Raw genomic sequence first — 25,174 nt, 5'->3', positions numbered from 1 at the left:
GTATAAGACGACTTTTTAGTACCTTAAAATCCTCCCCAAAGTTGGGGGTCGTCTTATACGCCGGGTACAGTTTACATGCCCTTACTTGCGGGGCTGGATGTACTCAGTCGCGCGGCTCTTCTTCTCCCTACCTTCTCTGCTTGCAGCACAGAGCCGAACGGAAGTCTTCCCGACGTCAGCGCTGACGTCGGAGGGGAGGGAGGGCTTAAACAAAGCTTAAACAAAGCCCTCCCTCCCTCCGACGTCAGCGCTGACGTCGGGAAGACTTCCGTTCGGCTCTGTGCTGCAGGCATGGCAGGTAAGGAGAAGGAGAGTAGCCTCGCGGTACCAAGAGAGAGGGGCGGCCTCCCCGCCCCGGTTGCAGCACAGCCGGCCAGGTTCCCTTACTTTTGTGGCACTTCCCCGACCGACCGATAACAGCCCGGGTCCGACAATCCTCCCTGCCCTGTAGCCGCGAATCTAAATACCTTCTTACAGCAGCTGTAAGAAGGTAATTTAGATTCGCGGTTAAGGGCAGGGAGGTTTGTCGGATCGGGGCTGTTGTCGGTCGGTCGGGGAAGTGCCACAAAAGTAAGGGAACCTGGCCGGCTGTGCTGCACCCGGGGCGGTAGAGAAGGTGTGCGGAAGAAGGGGTCGTCTTATACGGCGAGTATAACACAAAACTCTATTTTTTAACTAAAAGTTGGGGGGTCGTCTTATACGCCCAGTCGTCCTATACGCCGGCAAATACGGTACATTGAGTGGTCAAAGGACCTCCTGTAAATACACCCTTGCTTGGGTACTCCCCCATCCTCCAATCTGCAACAAATGGAACTGCCAGAAAACAAGCAACATTACAGGAGCCAACAATGGGTGAGTGCGGCGGAAAAGTGAAGTGCCCATAAGGAGCAGAAAGAAAGGTCCAGAACCTCAGAGGACCGCCCTTACCCCTTGTAGCAAACAAGGGGTGGGCTCCTATTGGAGGAACACTCCCCGCTACACTTAACATTTTTCTTTCTTTCCTATCACCAATGGCAAGAAAGTCTAGGGCAACCCTCAAGTCCTTGCCTGCACTGGGCAACTGACAAATCTCTACCACTACCACAAGCACTCTATGCAGCTTGAATAATCAAAACCCAAGCCAGGGGCACACCATGACATGAGTACCACATCGGGAGTGATGCTCATCTCCCCCCCCCCCCCCCCCACACACACACACACACTACCCCTACATTCGGGCTCTGAATGAGCCTGTTACCCTTAAGAACTTCTTACCTTCCTATGCATCACTAATAACTAGTTCTGCACTGGTGCTGTGGTTAGAAAAATCTTTCTGCTTAATTGTTAATAGGATGAGATTTGTTCAGATCAAGGTACAGAGATATGCTTTGTTAAATGTATTACTTGCCTTTGAAGGAGTAGACCTACCCAAGGCCAGGAGCTAATTGAAACAAGTTATCAGGGATACCTTAATAATTAAAACCACATGTAAATACTAATGCTACAAGAATTTAAACCAGCTGAATAATTTATAATCTGTAATGCATACAATGTCAAATGCTGTATTCAAAACATGCTTGTAGGTATGGGTGAACCTATTTGTAGGTGTTCAGCATGTATTCCACACACATTTGCAATGACCAAGTCCCAACGTCTGGGAAGCTTCATTATTCCATCCAAAACACCGTTTTTATTCAGTTGCCGAATGGCTTGGGTACCGGTGGAAGAAAGCTCTTCCAGAGCAAAACAATGTCCACGCATAGGTTGTTTCAACTTTGGAAAAAGATTGATGTCTGGTGGACTCATGTCTGGACTGTAGGGAGCATAAGGTAATACCTCCCAGCCATATTTGTGTAGTTTTTCAATGATGAGTGGAGAGCTCCATCTTCCCCACAACCAAAAAAATTTTGACGAGCTCAATCAAAAGTCAAAAATGGAAGAAGTGTTACAGCAGTGTATTATAATGATTTTTTTTGCAAAAATTGTGCAGAAAAATGCACAAAACTTGACCTCAGTTGTTCTCGGCTGGGCCACTCATTCTTCACGACAACGCTCGCCCGCACATAGAGAATGTCGTCATTGAAAAACTACTGCGTGGACATCGTTTTGCATCTCTGGAAGAGCTTTCTTCTGCCAGTACCCGAGCCATTTGGCAACTGAACAAAACGGTGTTTTGGATGGAATAATGAAGCTTCCCGGACGTTCAGACTCGGTCATTGCAAAGCAGGGAGACTATATTAAAGGATTGTAAACAAATACTTGAAAAAAAAAATTAAAACATGTAAATTAAAAAAATTTGTGTGCATTATTTATGAAATGACCTATTGCATTTACTTAGTTGAAAGGGTTAACAAAGTAGGACGGTGTAAATATAGTATAAATATACAACAGGCAACAATAGCATATGAATAGGATAGCGTGTAAATACTGTAGACTCAGGCCTAGATTCTTAAAACACCACGTTAAAAAAATGAAGGACTGCTATCGCAGCCATTCTGGTAGCGAATTTAAAAAGTGAGTCATTCTTCAAAAAACGTTCATGTAAATGAGGTTGGTGGAGAGTAGCTAAGACTCGCTAAATTTGCATGTGACCATCACTGGTGATAGCGATGGGCACATGCTCAGAAAAATCACAATCCCCCCCAAAAAAACAAACAACACAACAACAGTGGGAGAGATGTCCACTCTCTCCCGCTGACAAGTGAACCCCCCCCCTATCAGTGGGAGAGATGCCCACTCTTACCCGCTGACAAGTGAAAAAAAAACCCAGAAGCTGGAGAGATGTCCATTCTCTCCCACTGCATCACAACACCCACCCCACCTGCCTCCAACCCCTCTGCCCCATGCCTTTAATTAGATGGCTGATTGGAGGGATGCCTACTTCCTTCAGCCAGCTGGCCCGCTTCTTCCAAAATGGGCCTTCCCCTTCAAGGTGCATCCTGGGATGCACTGGGGAGGGCCTAAGGCTCTGATTGTCCCAGGTTGTATAAGGCTCCTCCTATGGGAAGGGCTTTAACCTGGGCCAATCAGATGAAGATATTAAAACAGAAAACATATCTCTGCTCGTCCTCACCTACAGAAATCTAATGGTTGGGACAGTGGGCTGAGAAACAGAGAAGCCCAGGATCAAATCTTATGATCATTCCTTGTGATCATGGTCAAGTCAAAGTACTTAACCCCTCATTGCCTCGGGTACTTTGAGCCTTCTGAGGACAAAGAAACATCTTTAGTACCTAGATGTAACTTTCTTCAAGCTGCTATTGAAAAGGCCTGAGCTAAATCCAAATCCTTACCCCCTTCCCCTTTAAAAGAGACGTAGCGCATTCCAAAACAAACAAACAAAAAAGAATGTATATGATAAATAAGATTGTATATGACAGGTACACATTGCCTACCTTGGACAAAATATAAAATATAGCAAAAAATGTAAATGCCAAATTAAGATTTTATGTGTAACATAGTTAATAGACATTACTTATTTATACAACAGAATTAAATGATCTATAAATATATTTTATTATGCACTAGACCGTACAGGGCTCATTAGGAATATAACGGTTGCCAATAACATTATCCAAGTCCCAAGGTTTCCCTCTGCCATCGTATTTATTTTTTCTCCATTTCCTGAAGTTCATTTCCCTGGTTGTACTTGGCTGGTTTATTTGTTTAGTGGGCACTAATAGTGCCGATTCAGGCTATTTTTGTTGGGTGGACAGATACCAGTGTGCGAGGCTAAACTGGCTCCTTTCTGTCAGTGTTATCAGCAAACACCCAACTCTTTGGCTGGTCTGGAATTTTAATTGAAATAGATGTTCAGCCTCAACTGAGAGAAGCAAAGAAGGACAAAGATAAGAGGCATCCTCTCCTATCAGACCTTAAGATGTGAGTGTCAGCTTCCGCTGGCTAGAAACGAGTTCTCACAGCACGTTATTTGGTGGTTTCAGAATGCTGTTTGTTGCATTCATTGCTCTCCCTAAGGCACTTAGCTCAATCTATCAGCAGTGGCTGCTTTTAGGTCTGATTTACTAAGGCTTCCCCCCACCCCCTTTTTTTTTCCTGAGTGCACTGTGGGGGGAGGGAGGGAGAACTTTATGATTTAGACCAGTGGTTCCCAAACCCTGTCCTGGGGGACCCCCAGCCAGTCGGGTTTTCAAGATATCCCTAATGAATATGCATAAGAGAGATTTGCATATAATGGAAGAGACAGGTATGCAAATCTCTCTCATGCATATTCATTAGGGATATCTTGAAAACCCGACTGGCTGGGGGGTCCCCCAAGACGGTTTGGGAACCACTGATATAGACCTTCGCTCTCCATTCTAGTAGGGCAAACCTATCTTCTGGGCAACCTCCCTTCCCCACACACCTAGGGGATCTGATTATGGAAACCAAGGTAAGGTTTGGATGAGAAACAGATGGCTGGTTGGATCTCATACTGACGACTCAGTAGTTTCTTACGTAATGTGTACAATAAAGCATTTTGCAATATTGGAATATATGGTGCCTTTTCATTTTTTGGCAACTAGGGATCATTTTAAACTTAGTATGGCATTAGGTCTGTCTGTCTAAACCTTCTTTTATATGATTCATTGATGGAGAATCTGCCCTGTTCTTTAAAACAACCACCACCCGAAAAGGCTTAAATATTATTCCTGATCTTCATATGAGCTGTTGTGATTTGGAAATAATAAGGCATTGCAGAAGTTTGTTTCACCCTATGCACAGAATCACAGGCAGTTCTTTGATTTAAGCTGAAGGAAGACATTGCTGCCTTAGAGCTCATTGGTGATCCAGAGGGAGTCCTCTGGGGATCTCTGGGTCTTTGAGCAGGAATGATGCCAAGTTGCTCCTGCTCAGTCCAGAGCTGCATCCAAAATGGCAACTGCCACTAGGGGGGTCATATGTCCAAATAAGGAAACATTTCCTTATATGGACATATGACATCTAATAATAATTTGATGAGACTACCAGAATGGGTGCCATTTTGTATGCAGTGCCAGATTGGGAAGAAATGACTAGGCATTGCTCTGCCTGAAGACCCCTGGAGTCCCCTGGAACCTCTCCTCCCTCTGGAACCTCCTCTCCCCCACCCCCAAAGACTCCCAGAGGACCCCTTGGACCACCACTGATGTTTAGGTAGCTTTTTGATGGGGAAAGGGCTACCTTTAAGTTGGGGGGTGGGGGGTTTGTACTTGTGTGGGGTTGGGCAGAACTTGTGTCTGTGGATTCTTAAGCTAGGAGGGCCCAGAAGCCAGGGAGAACCCTGCTCTGGTGTTTGCAAGGTGGCTTACAAGCAACGTTATTCCTCTACCACAGGATACAGCAAGCTGTGGTACAAGGGAATCAAGGTGCAGAAAGCTATGAACTTATATCGTGCTATAATGAATTCTGCACTAAATGTTCTAATGCATATTAAAAAACAAAATGTGTGAAACCAACTCAAAACACCCAGAAATCAAGACATTTTCTTGATTGTGTAAACAATCTAAAACCTTTTTGTCTGTGCACATCCCTAACACTGTGTATGGTTATTGCCTTCTACAATGCATATGTCTATCATGCAGGTGACTTCTGGTGTGTGGGACCTATAATGTAATTATCTGTGCCTGAATTTTTGAAGAGTCACTTTCCCAACTATGCAACTTCCCTGAAAATAGTGCATTTCTAATATACTGTATACAAGGGGATGCTGAAAAGTTCTCAGCTCAACCAAGATGAGATTAATGTGGATATAGTTCAATCAATGATCTGAAATAATGTCAAAAACATAGAATTTTGTTTCTGCAAATTGACACTTAATAAAATGCCAAAGTAGGAAAATAAGACTCCGAATTTAGGAAGTTGGTTGGTTGGGTTGAGAACTTTTCAGCACCCCCTCATACTTATGATTAATGTAATTTCATTTTACTTTACAAGTTCTAAGCAGAATTAGCGTTTCTCATCCCCTTTTAGCCCTATAATGATGCTTCCAGCCTTTTGCAAGATGAAAATAGTTGTTCCTTGATGTCTGGCTTCTGCAGTGATTTCCTTAGCCCTGCTCAACTAGAGCCAGGGTGGTCCAAAATTCCAGCGCCTGGTCCTTATCAGTCTTTATCTCCTCTCAATTCAGTCGTTAATGTGATCTTAATGGATGCTTCAGTTGATAAGATTTGGTTTATTGCCTCTCCCAAATCATTCTAGTCCTCTTCCATTTTCCCAGGAAAATACATGGGCTGCTGTCTCCTTCACCAAGTTTCATTTGTCAGTGTAAAAGCCATTGGCATGTAATATTATTAGGTAGTCCGTTAAAACACATAATACCCCACATAATCCATCAAATTGTCTACATAGAGAGCAATATGGACAGTAAAATTATCAAATATCACCATGAATTTTGCTATTAGTTTGAATATTTTATGGCTGGAATGTTCCAAGGGGGTGCTGAAAGGTTCTCAGCCCAACCAACCAACTTCCAAAAATTCTGAGTGCTATCTTGCCACTGTAGTTGAAAAGAGTGTTTATCTTATATCCTTAAGTGCCAATTTGCAGAAATGAAATTCTATGGTTTGACATTGTTTCAGATTGTTGATTCTTTTCTTGGCTGAGTTGAGAACTTTGGGTTGCTAACACTGTTGAATATTTGCCATGATACCTTCCAGCTCTATAAATTGTGTATACATGTCTTCATTATTTATTTTTTTTTAGGTCCAAAGCTTTTGTTAAAATATGTAATCCTGTTAATGAAATAAAGCCAGCTAGCAATTAATCCATCGGCAAGTAAAACAAATATTTTGGGGGGTTCTTTGTTTACCAGGTGGTGCTGAAAAGTTCTCAGCTTACTCAAGAAGAGAACGATGTGGACATGGTTTAATCAATGATCTCAAACAATGTCAAAGACATAGGGCTCCTTTTACTAAGCTGCGATAGCGTTTTTTAGCGCGCGCTGAATTGCCGCGTGTGCTAAACCCACGCTACGTGGCTAGAACTAACGTCAGCTCAATGCTGGCATTAGCATCTAGCGCACACGGCAATTCAGCGTACGTTAAAAGCGCTATCGCAGCTTAGTAAAAGGAGCCCATAGAATTTTGGCTCTGCAAATTGGCATTTAACAACTAAGGTAACACTCTTTTCAGCTACAGTGGCAAAATAACACTCCGAATTTAGGAAGTTGGTTGGTTGGGCTGAGAACCTTTCAGCATCCCCTCATCCAAAGATGTTATTCTAAGAGATAAAAATTAAAACATTTTTAACAAACAGAAAAGAAACTTTATTTTTTTTTTTTTTTATTTCTTTGAATAATCTTTTTCCAAGTATACTTTCTTTTTTTTATTGAAGACTACCAGTGATACAGCTGGAGTTTTCTTGATCTTCTTCTTTAAAATTGCTTCTCAAATATTATAGACTATCCAGTTTTTATTTTTCCAGTTCAACAAAGTATCACAAATAAAGCTGCACTGAAAATTTGGATATTCTTTAGAGATACATGGGAAGGGGGGGAGGGGGTGTTGCGAGCCACTTTAGTCTTGTAGCAAAAAGGACATAGACCCTAGGTGCAACTGAGGATGGACGTTTATCCTGGCAAGCTTCTATCTCATAAATGTGTTAGTCTACAGTAAGATAATGGAAATTATCGAACAACTAGTCAGCATAGGTGCAACTAATCACAAAAAAAAAACTTGTCAAATCTTTGCTCAAAATGCAAAATGTATACACTTGATGTTCTGACTAAAGATAGATAAATAGATATATAGAGAAATAGATAAATGGAGAATAGAAAGCCCAAGAGCCCATCTCGACGTGCGACATTTAACGCAGAGCTGGGAGGCCCGTGAGGTCACCCGTTGGGGTGGGGAGGAGAAAGGGGGGAGTTTGAGGATAGTTTAGGGAGGGCGGTAGGGCCCATGGAGGGGCGGTCTTTCCCACCGAGGGAAAGACCGCAAATAGGTGGGAGGCTGTTGCCAAAGGGAATTGTGGGAGGGGGTATTTAGGTGGGACCCTCGGAGGACTCAAACGGTTACCTGGTCCTCCGAGGCAGCTTTCCCGCCCACCCGCTCACAATATAGCCTGGGAGGGAGTTAGGGTAGCTCGGGTGGCGGTATCCCAAGCTACTGGCTGCTAGGCTCATCAAGGGATGAGTAGTGGGCTGGCTGGAAGCTGTGCCTGGTGGGTCAGATGACCCTAGACAATTGGGATGACCCCTCGGACCCCTGCTTGTACAGCGGGGTCGAGGGCCATTAAATTGTTACTGTAGCTCAGGATCAAGGTTGTAATGGTGATACAATTGTGTTTGTTGATATATGTTAATATGATATTTAAATTATATGTTAATTTTCAATAAACAGGACTGTTGGCCGGGTTTTACCACCATTGGAGCTGAGTATCTTATTGGGGAATGGTAAGAGGTATGAGTTAGTGGGGGAAAAGGGTTTCATTGGGGGGAGCAGGCTGCTCCAGGTTCCGCTGTTAAAGGAGCTCAGAAAATAAATCCATAAGTGTCAAGTGCTTTTATTGATATAACTTAACCTTTGTTCCTGAAATACTCCTTTGTTTGAATGAAGTCAATACTGCTGTGTATACAAAACTTTCAATAGAATTGGTCTTCAAATCATCCAATATCCAGCAGCATTTGGCTAAAATTTAAAACTCTTATTGGTTATGAATTTTTGGTGCTACCTGCCTCTGTATCTTTCACAAAATCATACACTATGAGATCCAATTACTGAACAGTCTGCAACTATATTACTTCTATTGAGGTATTTATTCATCTAGAATATTATGCAATATATAGATAAATCTAGATTACGTTAGGACATCCTGTTTTCAGGATACAGGTCTTTACTTTTTTTCCCACAAGGTGAAGATCAATCGTTGTATGACAGGTAGTTTTTCAGTAGATCTACGGGACAAATAGTTCACATTTTTGCTTCCAAATCTTGTCCAACTTCTGAAGTCATTTCTCATCGGATGTTTATCAGTTTTGAAGCCTTCTGTCAGGAGCAGTTTGGGGAAGTGTGGTCCCTAAAGATAAGATTTGTTTAAAATTATATTTTGCTGTTTTAAGCTTAGTTGATATTAGATTTTTTTTTAATGGATTTTTATTTGGGTATAATACAGGGAGTGCTGAAAAGTTCTCAGCCCAACCAAAAAGATATGGTTCAATCAATGATCTAAAACAGGGGTGTCCAACCTGTGGCCCCGTGAAGTATTTTGTGTGGCCCCGGTCAAGGGCGATGCAGTGTTTTCCTCTGCTGCCGCCGGGTGTTTACCGTCTTGCCGGCTCCCTCCTCTGTCTTGCTGCAGCATTTGCGCGGCCCCAGAAACATTTTTTTTGGCCAGTGCGGCCCAGGGAAGCCAAAAGGTTGGACACCCCTGATCTAAAACAATGTAAAAAAACAAAAACAAAAAAAAAAAACCCCATAGAATTTCATTTATGTAAATTGGCACTTAACAAAATAAGATACTCTTTTCAGCTACAGTGCCAAAATAACACTCAGAATTTAGGAAGCTGGTTGGTTGGGCTGAGAACTTATCAGCACCCCCTCCTATAAATTTCCTGTATAAACTGAACACATTAATAACCCCTGAATGTAGTGTAGTTTGCAAAGACAGCCTTATAGAGAGTTACTAGTAATTTAAAAGAAAATGATTTCTATACTGTATGAAATAGCAAAGTATTTTCTTCCACAATTTGTTCTAGCACACTGTTAGTTAAATTGTGCTTTTTCAGGATCGTCTTCAGCACATTTACTAGTCTAATTAGTGGCATAAGTGGCATCCAGAACAAGCTTGCCACTGGATTACGTTTTACATTAGAAATTCAACGCAAGCACATTTGCTTCTTCATCCTCACAAGAGGAGACTTTACCCCCCACCCAGCCACTGTCAGCCCCTTTGGTCTTTAGGTTCAACTTCTGTTGGCGGAAGGAGGAGCCTTGCAACTCTAGACCAGCCAATGGCACAGAGAATGGGAGCTGCCCATTCACTGCAAGGGTAACTCCATGACCACAGAGGAACAAGAAGGGCCTGACACACATGCCGTGAGTGTGCCACCCCTGTCATTCTCCAGGCAGAAGAGAGCTTCAACGGATACCTGTGGCATATATAATTATACTTTGTTAGATTTGCCTCATCATTATTTTTATGTATTTGTTTAACAATTTACCTGGACATTGTTATCGTTTGAACTGGACGCTACTTTACTGTCAAGTGTTTTTAAAATTACTGAAAGGTTTAAGATGTTCCCAAGTCCTTTGGCGTCAACGCCCTTCTCTGTCAAAGATATCTTACGGATGGAGCAACAACACAATGAGCTTAGTCAGAGTTTCCTCACCCAAAACTTGGAGGCTCCCACAGAGCAGTCACCTATGGACTTGCACGCCCCAACTGCAACTCCAGAAACTGCCTACCTCACGGAGGAATTCTTCTTTAAGGTGCTACGTGAACCAGGGAACGTGAAGAGAAGTGAAGAACTTGATTCCTTAAAAAGTTCTTCTGGCCCATCTTTGGAAGAGGACTTGAACCTATTGAAGGAGCAAAGTAGGTACTATGCAGTAGATGCTTTCTCTATATTCCAGATGCGTAGGGTGCAATGCAGTGAATGAACTAGGTTTACTTCCTTTAAGTGTTCATCGGAAATTATCTGTCAGAGGCATTCCACACTATGGGCTCCTTTTACAAAGCTGCGCTAGCAGTTTTAGCACGCACTAAATCGCCATGTAGACTTGATGTTAGTTCTAGCCACGTAGCACGGGTTTAGCACGCGCTAAAATTCTGCATGCGCTACAAACGCTATCGCAGCTTTGTTAAAAGGAGCCGTATATTTTAAGCCCTATCTAATAAGAAAAATCTATGCTATTCTATCTTATAGTACTTGTATATACTTATATATATATATATATAAAGAGGCGATTGGGAGTATACAGAAAGTGTAAATAAAAAAAACCATCTGATTAAAAATAAAATGGTGTCTTTTAAAAATTCACAGCTACAAAACTTCTGAATTACTCCGTTTAAGCTTAGTTTTTTAAGAAAGTACTTTATGAATAATGCTGCCTTTCTTTAAGCTGTAAGTAATATTTACTTCCAGTAATGTACCTACTTATGAAAGTACAGTATTTTCACATATCATTTACTTCTTTTCTTATCACACTTTTTATATAAAATATTTTCTGATTAGTAATTGCTTTACTGAGATGCACAAATTTACATTTTTATTTATCCTTTATTGTTTTACTGTTATTTATTTGATTTCTTATATAATGCTGTAAGCCCAGTGTTCTTTATTGCGTTAGACCTGAATATTTTAATATAAAAACAGAGAGCGAAACCAAATATTAAAAAGATGTATAAATGTATATTGTGTGTGTATGTGTGTGTATATAGATAAATAGATAGATAGATGGAAAACCAATGGAGTAAAATTACTCTGTAACCAAAAATGTAACTTTCAGGGGTAATTAAAAATGAGCCACTTGCTTTGATTATTGGACTCTGCTACAAGGATTAATTTCACAAGCAAAGTATGAGCGAGACCATGGAAAAATATAATTTATATTGCAATAATGATTTGTTATGCTGCTTTACAAATTAACACTTGTTAGAGACTTCTAAGAAGGGAAAAAAGATTCAATAACAATACATATGAAAACAGGTGATTTGGGAATTAGAAATAGAGAAAATATACATAAATACTTATATTCTGAAGAGAATTACCAAATATTTATCTAGCTGTATATAATAAATAGACTGCTTGATTTCCAATCAAGGATGCCTGGATAAGAAAATCTTATGTTTGACCATTTTTTTAGTTACATGTGCAAAAGGAGGACTAAACAGCAAAGCTCTTTTTATGACAGCTGGATGGTATTTTAAAAATCATTACCAACACAATTACTTTTCTTTAGAACATATACCAGTTAGAGCATTTCTAGGTGGAAGAAAGTAGACATGTGTTATACAGAAATCTATGTGCAGGTGGTTAATAAACAGTAACACTTTGGTCCAGGAAGTATATTCATAAATAAATTGATAGGCACTTATCTTCAGTATTTATTTGCATTATGCTATGTTTGGCTGTGTCTAGTTAGTGAACTCCAATGACATCTGGAAGGTTGAGCTTACATCCTCGGATGAACCCCAAATCCCTGAATATACACCTTATAATATATGTAAAAAGCCAAGTGTGTCATTGGTCCATAATACCCTATTACATATTTATAATAAAATGCCATGAGTGTTTTATTAAATCTAATCATATTGGATTTATATTTACTACACTGAATAACAATTTTAAAGCATTGCTCTTATGAGGTTTTAAAAAGAAATCTATTTTTCTTTTTTGTCAGATATTTTTATTTACAATTTCTATATACAGTATATTCACAACAGTCTCTTATGTTCTGTAAGACTGAATACCATATATTTTTGTATGAAAAATATCTTGATAATTTTTTCTATAGGTTAGTTTTAAGCTTTTCATCTTAGTAATTGTGGCTAATCTTTAGTGATCAGTAACCAGAACACCATAGAACCATAAAATTCATACATCAGATGTTTCAGGCCATTGTTATACATCTCTAACGTCTATACAGGGGGGTGCTGAAAAGTTCTCAGCCCAACCAACAACTTTCTAAATTCCGCCTTATTTTGCCACTGTAGCTGAAATGCGTGTTACCTTATTTTGTTAAGTGCCAATTTTCAGCAACGAAATTCTCTATTTTTGACATTGGTTCAAATAAGTCATTCTCTTCTTAGTTGGGCTGAGAACTTTTCAGCACCCCCTTGCACTCTGGGGCTTTGTGCTCACCCGAGGATCTAAGCTCTAACCATCCAGGTGTCATCTGATTTGACTAACTAGACATAACCAAACATTATGTCTACACGTCCAATATTATGTCTACCCCACAGATTCTCCTTGTGCATGTTTATCTGTCAAAATTTTAAGTATACGAACTGGCACTGCTGTGAGAGAAAAAAAAGTTATCTGATTTATTTAATTTATCAAACTTAATTTACCTCTCGGAATTGTAAGTGTACAAATGTTGTAAGGTTAAGGTTATTTGTTTATAAAGCAGCAGACTCGCTCAATATGGCCACAGCCAAACCAAGTTGTGGACAGCAGAGGCCATTGGGAAGGGGTAAAACGCGGACCTCACGGACCTGACAGACCTCGCGGATCTAAAACCGCACATCCTTAAAAATCTGAGGTTCGTGACACTTGTAGTTAGTTTCTGGTTCTCACAGACCTCGATGGCAATTTAGCGCTGATGGATCTGTCTCAGCATAGGGAAGGAAAAGTATTAGGATCCGTCAGCGCTAAAATGTCATCGAAGTCTGTCAGAGCCAGAGACCATTGCTGGAGCGGCTCTAAAATGAATCCTTTAAACCGGTTTCCTGCAGCCCCAGTAAATTTAAAAATCTGAGGTCCGTGGCTCTGATAGACCTCTATGACATTTTAGCGCTGACGGATCCTAATACTTTTCCCTTCCTATGCTGAGACGGATCCGTCAGCGCTAAATTGTCATCGATGTCGGTCAGAGCCAGAGACTAAAAGTGGCGAGGACCTCAGATTTTTAAGGATGTATGGTTTTAGATCCGCGAAGTCCGTCAGGTCCGCGATTTATCCCTTCCCGAGGCCTTTGCATGGAGGCAGCATGGAGCTTACACACTGGAAGTAGTTACTAAAAGCTGCATGTTGATGCCCATCTCTAACTCTGTCCCAAAGAGGCAGGATGTTTTGCTTCCGGCAATTGCAATCGGATGAGAAAAGAGGGTGAACCTTCTGTCGTTTCACCCTTTAAAAAAAAGGGGAACAGTTTTCCTCTACAACCTAAGTCTGAAACTTTGCCAAAACAAACAGATAATTAATTCAAAGGGGTAAAATCTGCAGACATTTATACTATGTAACTCTCTCAGTTAGCCGTTGATGTAAAAGTGAAAACGCTCATTAAGGGCTCCTTTTGCAAAGGTGCGCTAGTGTTTTTAGCGCGCGCACTAGCTGAAAAATTACTGCCTGCTTAAAAGGAGGCGGTAGCGGCTAGCACGCGCAGAATTTTAGTGCGCACTAAGCATGCGCTAAAACCGCTAGCGCACCTTTGGAAAAGGAGCCCTAAGGTATTACATTTACAGACCCGTCTGTAAAGAAAGTTTCATTTTTGCTAGTCACTTCCAGCAGAAACATCATTAATTTGTTGACTTACATTCAACAAATTGTTTTTTTTTTTAAATCAATCTACACACGTGTTTTACTGATTTAATTGATTGTATCATTTTCAATTGTGATATAGATTGGATTATTATAATTGTACTTGATTACTTCTTTAATCCGCCTGGATCTTTATGGGGGTGAAACAGAATATAAATGCCTCGATTTTTTTTTTTTTTTTTAAATTAAATGTCATTTAAACAAAATGGTGCAGAGCAATACATTATGACTGGATAGCTGAAGGAGGGACGAGGGCAAGAGGGTGTTGATTAAACTGAATTTTTACCAGCTTTGTCATTCATTTCCTCTTCAGTTTAAATGGCAAAGGCCAGCAATAAAGCTGTAGGTAAGACTTTATATTAAAACGAATTTACTATTTGTTTGGATGTGGCTCGTGCCTTTTTTCGATTGTAGCTCAAGGCCAATTGCATTCAGGTACAGTAGGTAACTGATAATAATATATTCTTGGTTAACTTTGTCCCAATCTCTCCCAACTAGCCAGTACTATAGTAGTAGGGGCAGCAGATTCACCATTTTACACCTTTGCTTGTAGGTTTGCCATATAAAGCAAAGAAATATGTCCTTCCCTCATCTTTTTATCAAATGAGTTACCTTAAAAACGTAACTGCAGATTTACTCCTTCCTAAGAATTATGAATTGTATAAATTATTTTAACTAAGATTCCTTTTTTTAATTTGAAGAAAATTCTCTTTTGTTGTACAGTTTGATAAAGTTTATCATTATTTTTATTTAAATTGTGTAATGCCGTGCCTTTGTGTTAAGAGTTTTTGGTGCTGAGACAATACTTCTCTGAAAGTTCAATCTGGTGCATGTCGACGATAAAATAATAACAAAATCGAAAGTCGAAAGATTTTAACTGTATAAAAGAAAACAGAAGAAAACATGCAGGGTATTATTTTTAAAAAAAACAAAAAAAAAAACTAGAAAACAAAAACAATAAAGCAAGCAAACATTTATGTTCAAATGGTTTTTATTGAAGGAAGAAAGTATATATCAAAAAAATACAATACAAACAAATCAAATGACAAATAAATTCGTAAAACTCTCCTCCATTCTAATTTCAATTACTTTTCTGAAAGGACGACTTTATGTAAATGTTTTTAAAGAGCTTTCCAAATTTCTCTAATTGGAGCCCAATTAGGCATCCTAACAGAAGAACAAGAGAAACTAAGGCATTGGCTTCAGGGCTTATCACCTGTCTTCATATTCTCTGTTTCTACATAATGAAAAATTTTTTATTAACCGCAGAGCTGAAGGGGGAGGAGGAGATTAAAAGTTCATTTTAGGACCTGAGGAGCCTAATAAAACACGCACATCTTTCATTTAAAAAAAAAAAAAGTGAAAGCACCAACATAAAATAAAAATGTCACTGGAAAATGGATGTAGAACTAAAATTAAAAGAAGAAACAGATAATACACATCACAGGTAAGTCTTGCAGAATTGCCCAAGACAAAAGTTTAATTAAAGCAAGCACCTCTTTTATGGGCCGATGAGGTTGACTTCGCCTACTTACATTTGGGTTTTAAAGTGCTACTTTAAATATTTATATTTGACAGATAGACATCTATGGTTACTTTTGCACTAAACTTGCAATAGGACCAGTAATAATAACATCCTCTCAGTGGACATTATTTTTCCGAAGCTGACCCTGCTACAAAACCTATAAACCAGTAAGGGTAGGCAATTCAGACTACAAAACCTGATGTAAACGTTTGCAGAGTTCGGTATTCCACAATTAAGCCCAGAATGAAAGAAGCATCTTTCGAGCCTTGTGTTGTTTTCTGTGCTGGAACCTTGGGACACCTCTAACCGACATACGGCGCGACAACCACTTTATTTTCCCCTTTAAAAAAGTTTTGTTTGTTTTGTACAATTCTGAGTCTAACAACAGAAACTTTTTTAAGAAAAAAAATAGCATAAAAATAGGAAGGAACTGGTCAGCTGTATAAAAAAAAATGCCCGATAAAGTCCCAATTGAACATATCCTGGTGTTAGAGTTTAGTTTGAGGAAAAACTAATTGGTGGTATAGAAACCAACAAAGCCGGCTAAAAGCAATGATGATCAGATGCCTCTCCCAGCGTCACCTCAATCAAAACACATAGGCCTCTCTACTAAGACTACAAAACCAAGATATTGGGGTCAGCATTATCACTGGAGTCTGATATGTATATCAGGTATTATGTTAAAAGCTAAAGAGGAAATCAGTAACACCCTCTCCTTAAAACAAAAACCTATACTAGTTTTTTCTATAGAGGCTGGCGGATCTTGTTCCAAATATTTTAAAGTATTTTGTTGTTGGTCTTTCCTGATACAACATCTTCCCTACCTCCTGCCTCAGATTCAGCATTTACAACCAACACTTTCCACCCTAGACATAGCAGCTGCCCTCTTCTGAAAATTGCATTTTGTCCTGAATGCACAGAAGAGTGAGTTTTGCCGGGATATACTGGATAACCATTATCCTTACACTTTCAAACCAATGGGCCTCACAGTCAAATGATTTTTATGCTTTAAGGTTTGAGAGTTAATCTAAACAAATGAATTAACTTCATAACCATAACTTTTAAGCTCCTAACAAAATGAGACTTTGGGTGAAAACGGGGCACAAATTTAGGAGCGCCACTTACTAACACCCTCCTTCCGCAAATATAAGGCAACTAAGTTCAAAATCTAGGGGTTAATATTCAGTGTAGTTTAACACCTCACACTGACTGGGCCCAGTGCTGGTGCAGTGGTTAAAGCTACAGCCTCAGCACCCTGGGGTTGTGGGTTCAAACCAACGCTGCTCCTTGTGACCCTGGGCAAGTCACTTAATCCCCCCATTGCCCCAGGTATGTTAGATAGATTGTGAGCCCGCTGGGACAGAGAGGGAAAAATGCTTGAGTACCTGAATAAATGCATGTAAACCGTTCTGAGCTCCCCTGGGAGAACGGTATAGAAAATTGAATAAATTTTAAAAAAATATTAAAGGGTAAATTCATCAACAAGTGCTACCTTTAGAACACACTATTGAGAGTGTGGGTTAGAGCTACAGTTGTGGGTTAAAACTCCATGCAGCTCCTGGTGACCTTGAGCAAGTCACTTAACCCCCTTCCCCCCCCCCCCCCTTAACAAAACTGTACTGCAGTTTTTAGCACCGGCCACAGTGGTAACAGCTCCGATACTCATAGAATTCCTATGAGTGTTGGAGCTATTCAGCCACGGCTGGCACTAAAAACCGTGCTATGGTTTTGTAAAAAGTGTGTGTGTGTGTGTGTGTGTGTGTGTGTGAGGGGGGGTTAGTCCTTCACTGCCCTAGGTACATTAGATTGTGAGCCTGCTGGGACAGATAAAGAAAGTGCTTGAGTATCTGATTTGTAACCCAAAGGAGAGGCTAAAAAATCAAATTAATAAATAGCTTATACTAAAGACTCCCAAAGGAATATGGAATTTAATATAATGTGGAGGGGCATAATAAAAAAAAAGTCTAAGTCCCCTTTTGGCCTAAGGCTCTAAACGCTGAAAGTAGCAGCAGGGAAAATGTCCATTCTCAAAAAAAACATCCAAAATGAGGGTTTTTTTTTTAAAAAAATGGCCTACCTCTACGTTCAGCAGTTTAAACGCCCAGAACCAGACCTTTTAGGCAAAGGAGGGATCAGTCCTTTGCCTAAAAGCTGGATTCTATAACAGGTGTCTGTCAAAAACAACACCGGTTACAGAATCCCCCCCCCCCCCCCCCGCAATGATCACAGCAGGAGAGATGGCTCATCTCTCCTGCCGCGATCGCGATCGCCTCCCACCTTAAACTGCCGTGACCCGCGGCAGGATAGATGCTCAATCTCTCCTGCCGCGATCCACCCCATCCCTGAACCAATACCGGCAGGAGGGAGCCCAACCCCTCCTGCTGAGGCGTGAGTCCCATGACCCCCCACCCCCTTAAAATACAGGCAGGAGGGAGCCCAACCTCTCCTGCCCATGACACGACCCCCCACCCCCTTAAAATACGGGCAGGAGGGATCCCAACCCCTCCTGCCCACAACACACTCCCCATGACCGTCCCCCCAAACCCCGATCATCTCTCCTGCCACTGGTCGCAGAAGTTCAGGGGTGGGGTGATCACGATCATGGCAGGGTAGATGAGCCATCTCTCCTGCCGCGATCATTGCAGTGGGTGGTGGGCAGGTTGCCGGGGCTCCTTTTTGGAACTTATACCTTTTTTGACTTGGTTTAAGTCACAACGTATAAGTTCCGACTGGGCAACCTGCTCAAATTTTTGGTTATAGTTGCTGTATGACTAAGTCTAGGTCAGCCCACCTCCCACCCTTTCCCCTCCTCTAAAAATGCTTCTTTTCACTCTAGTTCTGGCTTTTTGATCGTCCAAGTACCAATTTAGACCCCTTTTTGAACGTTTTGGTTTTTTTTATTATGAGCCCCCCCATAGAGTTTAGCATGCACTAATGCGATTAGTACCTGCTGATGAATCTCCTCCCCCCTCCCCCCAAGTGGCGCTGAATGAGAAAGCACTTCTAAATATCAGCACAGACCACAGCAGTATTCACTAATCAATGCCTGAAATAGCTGGGATGGAGTGAAGGCAGAGCTGATCTGGGCACCACTGATGTTCAGTGCCATGCTTGGCTAACTTTTAGGGCACGTAGGACCTTAGCATTGAATATTGGGTTCATAAACAACTCGGCGAAAGACAAAGGCGCGCGCCGACAACTGAGCGCAAGATGGAGGCGCGCGCCGAAGAAAATTACAGTTTTTAGGGGCTCCGATGGGGGGTTTTGTTGGGGAGCCCCCCCCCCAGTTTACTTAATAGATATCGCGCCGGCATTGTGGGGGGTTTGGGGGGTTGTAACCCTCCACATTTTACTGTAAACTTAACTTTTTCCCTAAAAACAGGGAAAAGGTGAAGTTTTCAGTAAAATGTGGGGGGTTACAACCCCCCACACCCCCCACAACGCCCCCACAATGCGGCGCGATCTCTATTAAGTTAAGTGTGTGGGGGGGTTCCCCCCACATCCCCCCCACATCCCCCCATCGGAGCCGTTCCCCCCCACACCCCTCCATCGGAGCCGTAAAAACAGTAATTTTCTGTGGCGCGCACCTCCGCGCTGCACTCAATTGTCTGTGCGCGCCTTTGTCCCAGCGCACTTTTGACCTAACACCGAATATTGTGGTAGCTGGATAACTTTTGGTAGTTACTCAAGCTACTGATATTCAATGTCAGTAACTGGATATGGACTGGCATTGACTATCCAAGCCTAATTCAGCTCATGGCTGCCAACGGTTAATACAAATGCTGACCATTCCTGACTGCGTAATGGCCCATTAGGCTCCTACGTTTGACTGAAATTAGGAGCTCAGCCTTTGTTGACTCATGTGAATGGCAGTATATAGCTCATCTTTTCATCTCTTAGGAATCCTTTTTCAAAGCTGTAGTAATAACAGACCTTTTTTTTTTTTTTACTGCAGCCATAAAGAAACACAATTTTGAATTTACTTAATTAATGGCTGTACCCTACAAAGATAACAAGGTTCCAACAAGAACTTTTGCCCACATTGTTTGTCAATATCACAAAAAAGAAACGGGGGAAGAATAAAACATCTGTTTTCTTAAATTGTACCAAATTCTTCAACGGAGAGAACATCATACATAAGTAGGCAATCAGATCATAGGATCTATTATAAAATCCAGTTATTTCAGATCCCCATCCTGAGATCAAGTGTATTAAGTCATCTGTTCCCTCCGTCCACCACAATTTCCTAAGAAACTTCACTCTCTTATTTATAATCGGCAACACTTATCTTGATAGTCTTAGTTGCCCAATGCTCCTCATCATTTATAATAAGATGTTTCGATCTATATGATCTTCTTCGGGGGAACTTCACCAACCATTGCCAATCTCACTCTGATTTCAGGGGAAAACAAAGGACTAGCTAGATTTCATCCCCCGATACAATTCAGATGTTCTTAGCTCTCATTAAGATATAAAACATTTTAATAGTGACTACATAATCAAGTTAAAGTACATGGTAAAAATTAAGAAATAAAGTACAAGATGAAGGCTTGAATGAGTGTTCAGTTCTCAGGACTTATGAAGATGTTTCAGTGATATAGCTACAATCATCACTATTCACTGTGGAAGATTTTCCTCTGAAGGCCCTTTGAGATGAATGAAAGTTGTGGGATGAGTATGAAAGAATTAAGTACCGATAGTTTCTGAAGACACATCCCTGATTTGGTGTCATTTTGGGCCATTACCACACCTACAGTTCTGCTAGTGGCGAGGTGCTGTTTCACAATCACATTTTCAGTAGGGAGGGACAAGCAAGTTCTGTAGGACTCCAGGGAACCTGCCTGTCTCTAGCCATTGAAAACACAATTTTGAAGCACCACCCTCGCTGGAAGGAATATGGTTGGAGGACCTCCCACTCAGCTTAGAAGGAAAGATGCTTACTGCTACCTATTTTGTAGGATGTAAGGGCTTCCACGTTATCCATGCACTAACCAGTTAATGTGTGGTAATGTAGATGTTAATTAGTTAGTGCAGGAATGCTCATTCTCTGCCCCTGACGTGTTCCTTTAAAAAATGTAGCACATGGTGCAAATGCAAAAAGTAACATAGTTTAGTGCATCCCATGTTAGTACATTAGCACCTAACACAGCTTAGTAAAAGGAACCCTTAACTAGTTGACTATCAGACGATGCCGGACCATATTGTACACTTTGTTTCTTGATTCATACCTCATGCCTGTAAGGCAATTGCAGTATTATTTTTTTAGAATGAAAATTATTCATAAATGCAGAATAAAGCTTCAATAACTCTTTTTGCATTTTTATGTTTGTTCAACTTTTATTTATTCATTTAGGTGTTTGTTTTACATACCTACAGATCTTCCCTGGCAATTTATATATTTTAAAAAAATCTGTACATTATTTCCCCCCTTTTTTTTTTTTTTTTTTTTTTTTTTTTACAAAACCACAAAAGTGTTTTGTTTTTTTTTAGCACAAGCCAGCACGCTGAATGCTCTGCACTGCTCCCAACACTCATAGGAATTCTATGAGTGTCGGGAGCAGCGCAGAGCATTCAGAGTGCCAGCTGGCACTAAACACCATTTTCACAGGTTTGTAAAGGGGGGTATATCATAAAAAGAAAAAATAAATTTACCTTGCAAATTAATTCTTGTTTCATTTTGGCAGGAAAATGTGCTACCGAGGAATCCTTGGTGCCTTCGGAGAGAAAGGATGAAGTTTCTGAACATTCCAAGCAGCGACAGAGGAGGAAACCAAGGGTCCTTTTTTCCCAGACTCAGGTTTTTGAGCTAGAAAGAAGATTCAAGCAGCAGAGATATCTCTCAGCCCCAGAAAGGGAACATTTGGCTAGCCTATTAAAACTCACCTCGACTCAAGTCAAAATATGGTTCCAAAACAGGAGGTACAAGTGCAAGAGACAAAGGCAAGACAAATCCCTGGAGTTTGTCGGGTGCCCGCCTCCTCCTAGGAGGGTGGCAGTACCTGTGCTGGTTAGGGACGGGAAGCCCTGCCTTGCTGGGGCACAGGCTTATTCCCACCCATACAATGTTGCTGTTACTCCTTACTCTTATAACACTTACTACAGCAGCTACAGTGGCACTCCCTACAGCCAGGACTACGGCTGCAATTACACAGGGCTTCCAGCCATGTCTGCCAATGCCCCATCTGTAACCCATGTGATGAATATGAACCTCAGCATAGTTAGGGCCGCACAGAACCAGCAGGGGCACTTACGGGCCACCTTGAAAGGAATCGGAGCTTGGTGAACTGTTTTAACACCTAACCGGAAGTTACATGAGAAGGAGGACCTCGTATCTCAGTAAATCCATTTTGTCCTGGAGGCTTGTAGTGGAAACAGGTGCTTTTTAAATTTTGGCTACAAGCAGAAACTGGAGTTGGTCGTCTTCTTTGTGCACTTTGCTTTTAATTCATGTTCACACTTATGTTTTTGTTTTTGTTTTATAAAGGCCTGTAAAGGAAAGGGCCAATTTCCTTGGTTGTTCATTTTGGAAACATACCTTTCATTTTAACTCTTGCCCTTCTTTGACTTTACACCACATTACACAAACTAAAGGTGCTGAGCTAGCATTTTGATGAGAAGTGTCAGCTCCATTTTGATAAACATGAGTTTGAAACCTGTTTAGAAGAATTATTATGTACAATTTATTGGGACTGTTCACATATGTATGTGTTTGTACAGAGAACCATAATTCCACAAGCAAAAATTGAAACGTGATTATAAATGAGAGTTCATCGCAATTTAATATACATAGGGCTAGATTCACTAACCCTCTGATCCGTGTCCGATCCGTGTGCGATTGGAGGCAGGCCGACCGATTCACCAACCATCTGCATGCAAATGGGGACGATCGGAGCAAGTCCCCAACCGACTGCACGGATTGCTAGAGCCCTGACAGTAGTGACAGGAGAAGCAGCCTCCCTCTCCCAACAAGTGCCACTTCCCATCTCCCTCCCTGAACCAAAAAATTGACACCACTTTTAAAAATATGGCAGGAGGGTACCCAGTCCCTCCTGCTCCTTAGGCCTCCAGTGATCTGATCTTCAGGAGCAGGAGGAAGCGCAAAGTCCTCCTGCTCCTGCTGCTCTGCCGGGCTGCGACGCAAGACCGGCCTTAGGCCACGCCCTGATGCATCATGTGATGCATAGGGAGAGGCATAAGGCTCTGATTGGCTGAGGCGCCTCTGGCTCCTCCCTTGGGAGGGGCCTGGGGTGCCTCATCCAATCAGGGACTTCCTTAGGGAGTCCCTGATTGGCCATTGGCCTGGCCGAGTTTGCGATGACAGGAGGGAGTTGGCATCCCTCCTGTCATATTCCTTCGCACGCGGGGAAAGGATGGCTGGGCAGCGGTGATGGCAGGCATCAGTGGGGGGGGGGGGCAGTTATTTTTGATTCGGGTCGAAGAAATTGTTTAGTGAATCGCTGCCTTCCAAAATTTGCATGCCATTTCCCTCACTTGCATGTGCTGATCAGATCGGGTGCTGATCGGATCGGGAAGAAGGTTAGTGAATTAGGTTGGGGAACAATCGGGTCGCAAAGGAGTCGCAAACCGATCAATACATGATCAGTTTGCTTAGTGAATCTAGCTCATTGGCCAGGAAGGTATCCAGTCAAAGCTAACCACAGATAATCTTATCCAGATAATGCCTTTGTATTGCTCCATGGTGCAATGTCAGTTGCCACATCTCAGAAAAAAAAAATATAGTGGAATTAGAAAAGGTACAGAAAAGGATGAGAAAAATGATGACTGGAATGGGATTACCTCCCTATGAGGAAAGACCAAAGAGGTTAGGGCTCTTCAGCTTGGAGAAGAAACAGCTGAGGGGAGATATGATAGAAGTCTACAAAATACTGAGGATCCGATGCTCAAACGTTTTCCATGGCAGAAAGGCTCACTAAAGCTCTCCTGCCAATGTTCAAAAGAGTTCTCTGTGGCTGCTACCAATCCTTGCAATTGCATCATAAGGAGAGTACCCTATGCAAATGCATCACGAGGAGCTCATTATTATTTAAATGAGCTCTCCTTGCAATATACAACAAAGAAAGACTCCCCTTTTAGGATCAAAATTTTCCAGCAGCTCCGGAGCTGCCGGTAGCTGTGGTGGCTGTATTGTATTGGGTATATAGCTCCATATTCTGAGGCTTTTTTACCCTAAGTCAATTCTTGATATGGAAATTAAATAAATAGACAAAAAAGTGTGGCTTTACAGCTTCATGGTTCAATACCAGTGAGATTTTTTTCTAAATACTAGAAATTTGTTGGCTCCCATTGGTGGTACACTGGAATTCAAAAGAGGCTTACCATAAAAGATCCACGGTGAGAATATGCTGCCTGATTCTCCTGTAACAGGTGTTATCCAGGGACAGCAGGCAGATATTCTCACAGATGGGTGACATCATCCACGGAGCCCAGTACAGACAGTGCTAAAGTATACTGTCACTTTAAGACTGCCCGCACTGCACAGGTGCAAGTGGCTTCCCACCTGACGCTAGCTCACAAGGTTGTCAGTTCTATGTTCAAGTGAAGAAGGCAAATAGGGGAGGTGGGCAGACTGTGAGAATATCTGTCTGCTTTCCCTGGATAACACCTGTTACAGGTAAGTCATTAGCTGGTCATTCACCCAATTTAACTGCTTGCATGCAACTCCTAAACATACTTGTTGAAGTTTACCTAGATGAAATTAGGGCTACATGCACTAAAGCCTCCGATCATCTAACGATCTTCATTAAACCGATTTGACTAGTTTAATAACTGATCGTATTTGCTGACCCTATGCTCTAAATGGCTCACTGCTTAGTTTTCCATGCGGTAATACATTTTCTGATTCTGGCATGCAAATGAGGTCATTAATATTAAAACCAGGCATCCGATCGATGCCTTAACCTTACATGACAAAATGGGGTCGGGAAAACACGACAGGTCTGCCAGATTTTAAAATTTTTTTCTAAGGGCACAGAAATAGCACACACACACACAATATTTGGCCCATAAAAAATAATGCTGTGCTGCCCCCCCACCCAATGACGGCCCTCCCCGATTACACCCACCACCACATAACCAGAATGGAGGCAGGAGGGATGCCCACTCCCTCCTACCATCCGTGAAACCACCTCCACGTACCAGCCAAAATCGAAAAGAGGAATGCCCACTCCCTCCTGCCCCCTAAACTGCCCCCTACCCCACTCCCTTTCCTAAAAAAAATTTGGCAGGAGGGATGCCCACTCCCTCCAGCTACTGGATGCCCCCCAGCTCCCTTGAAACCCCCGTACCACCCATACTTTTAAAATAGATGGCAGCAGGAGGGATACCTAGTCCCTGCTACTCTGTCCATACTCCAAAATGTCGGGCCTTGCCCTTCCCAGTGCATCCTGGGATACACAGGGAGTCCCTCCTAGGGGGAGGAGCTTTAGGCATCTGAGCCATTCAGGGCCTTAGGCTCCTCCCTCTGTGTC

General features: G+C 41.7%; 1 protein-coding gene across 1 annotated transcript; it reads left to right on the top strand.

Moving 5' to 3' along the window:
* Positions 1-10,193: 10,193 nt before the first annotated feature.
* On the top strand, positions 10,194-21,969 carry NKX2-6 (NK2 homeobox 6). Its single transcript, XM_033950028.1, has 2 exons — positions 10,194-10,494; positions 21,371-21,969. Exons 1-2 carry the CDS (start codon positions 10,194-10,196, stop codon positions 21,967-21,969), a joined length of 900 nt encoding a protein of 299 aa, XP_033805919.1.
* The last annotated feature ends 3,205 nt before the right edge of the window (positions 21,970-25,174 follow it).

Source organism: Geotrypetes seraphini, chromosome 6 (assembly GCF_902459505.1).
Source record: "Geotrypetes seraphini chromosome 6, aGeoSer1.1, whole genome shotgun sequence".
Classification (NCBI taxonomy): domain Eukaryota; kingdom Metazoa; phylum Chordata; class Amphibia; order Gymnophiona; family Dermophiidae; genus Geotrypetes; species Geotrypetes seraphini.
Note: the sequence above shows the minus strand (reverse complement) of the source record. Positions and strands in the feature narration are given on the sequence as shown.

What these genes read in the sequence shown, in the direction of transcription:
- NKX2-6 (XM_033950028.1), top strand. Translation starts at nt 10,194, where the DNA reads ATGTTCCCAAGTCCTTTGGCGTCAACGCCCTTCTCTGTCAAAGATATC. An exon ending in GAACCTATTGAAGGAGCAAA is followed by an intron (nt 10,495 to 21,370) that starts GTAGGTACTATG and finishes TCATTTTGGCAG; the next exon opens with GAAAATGTGCTACCGAGGAA.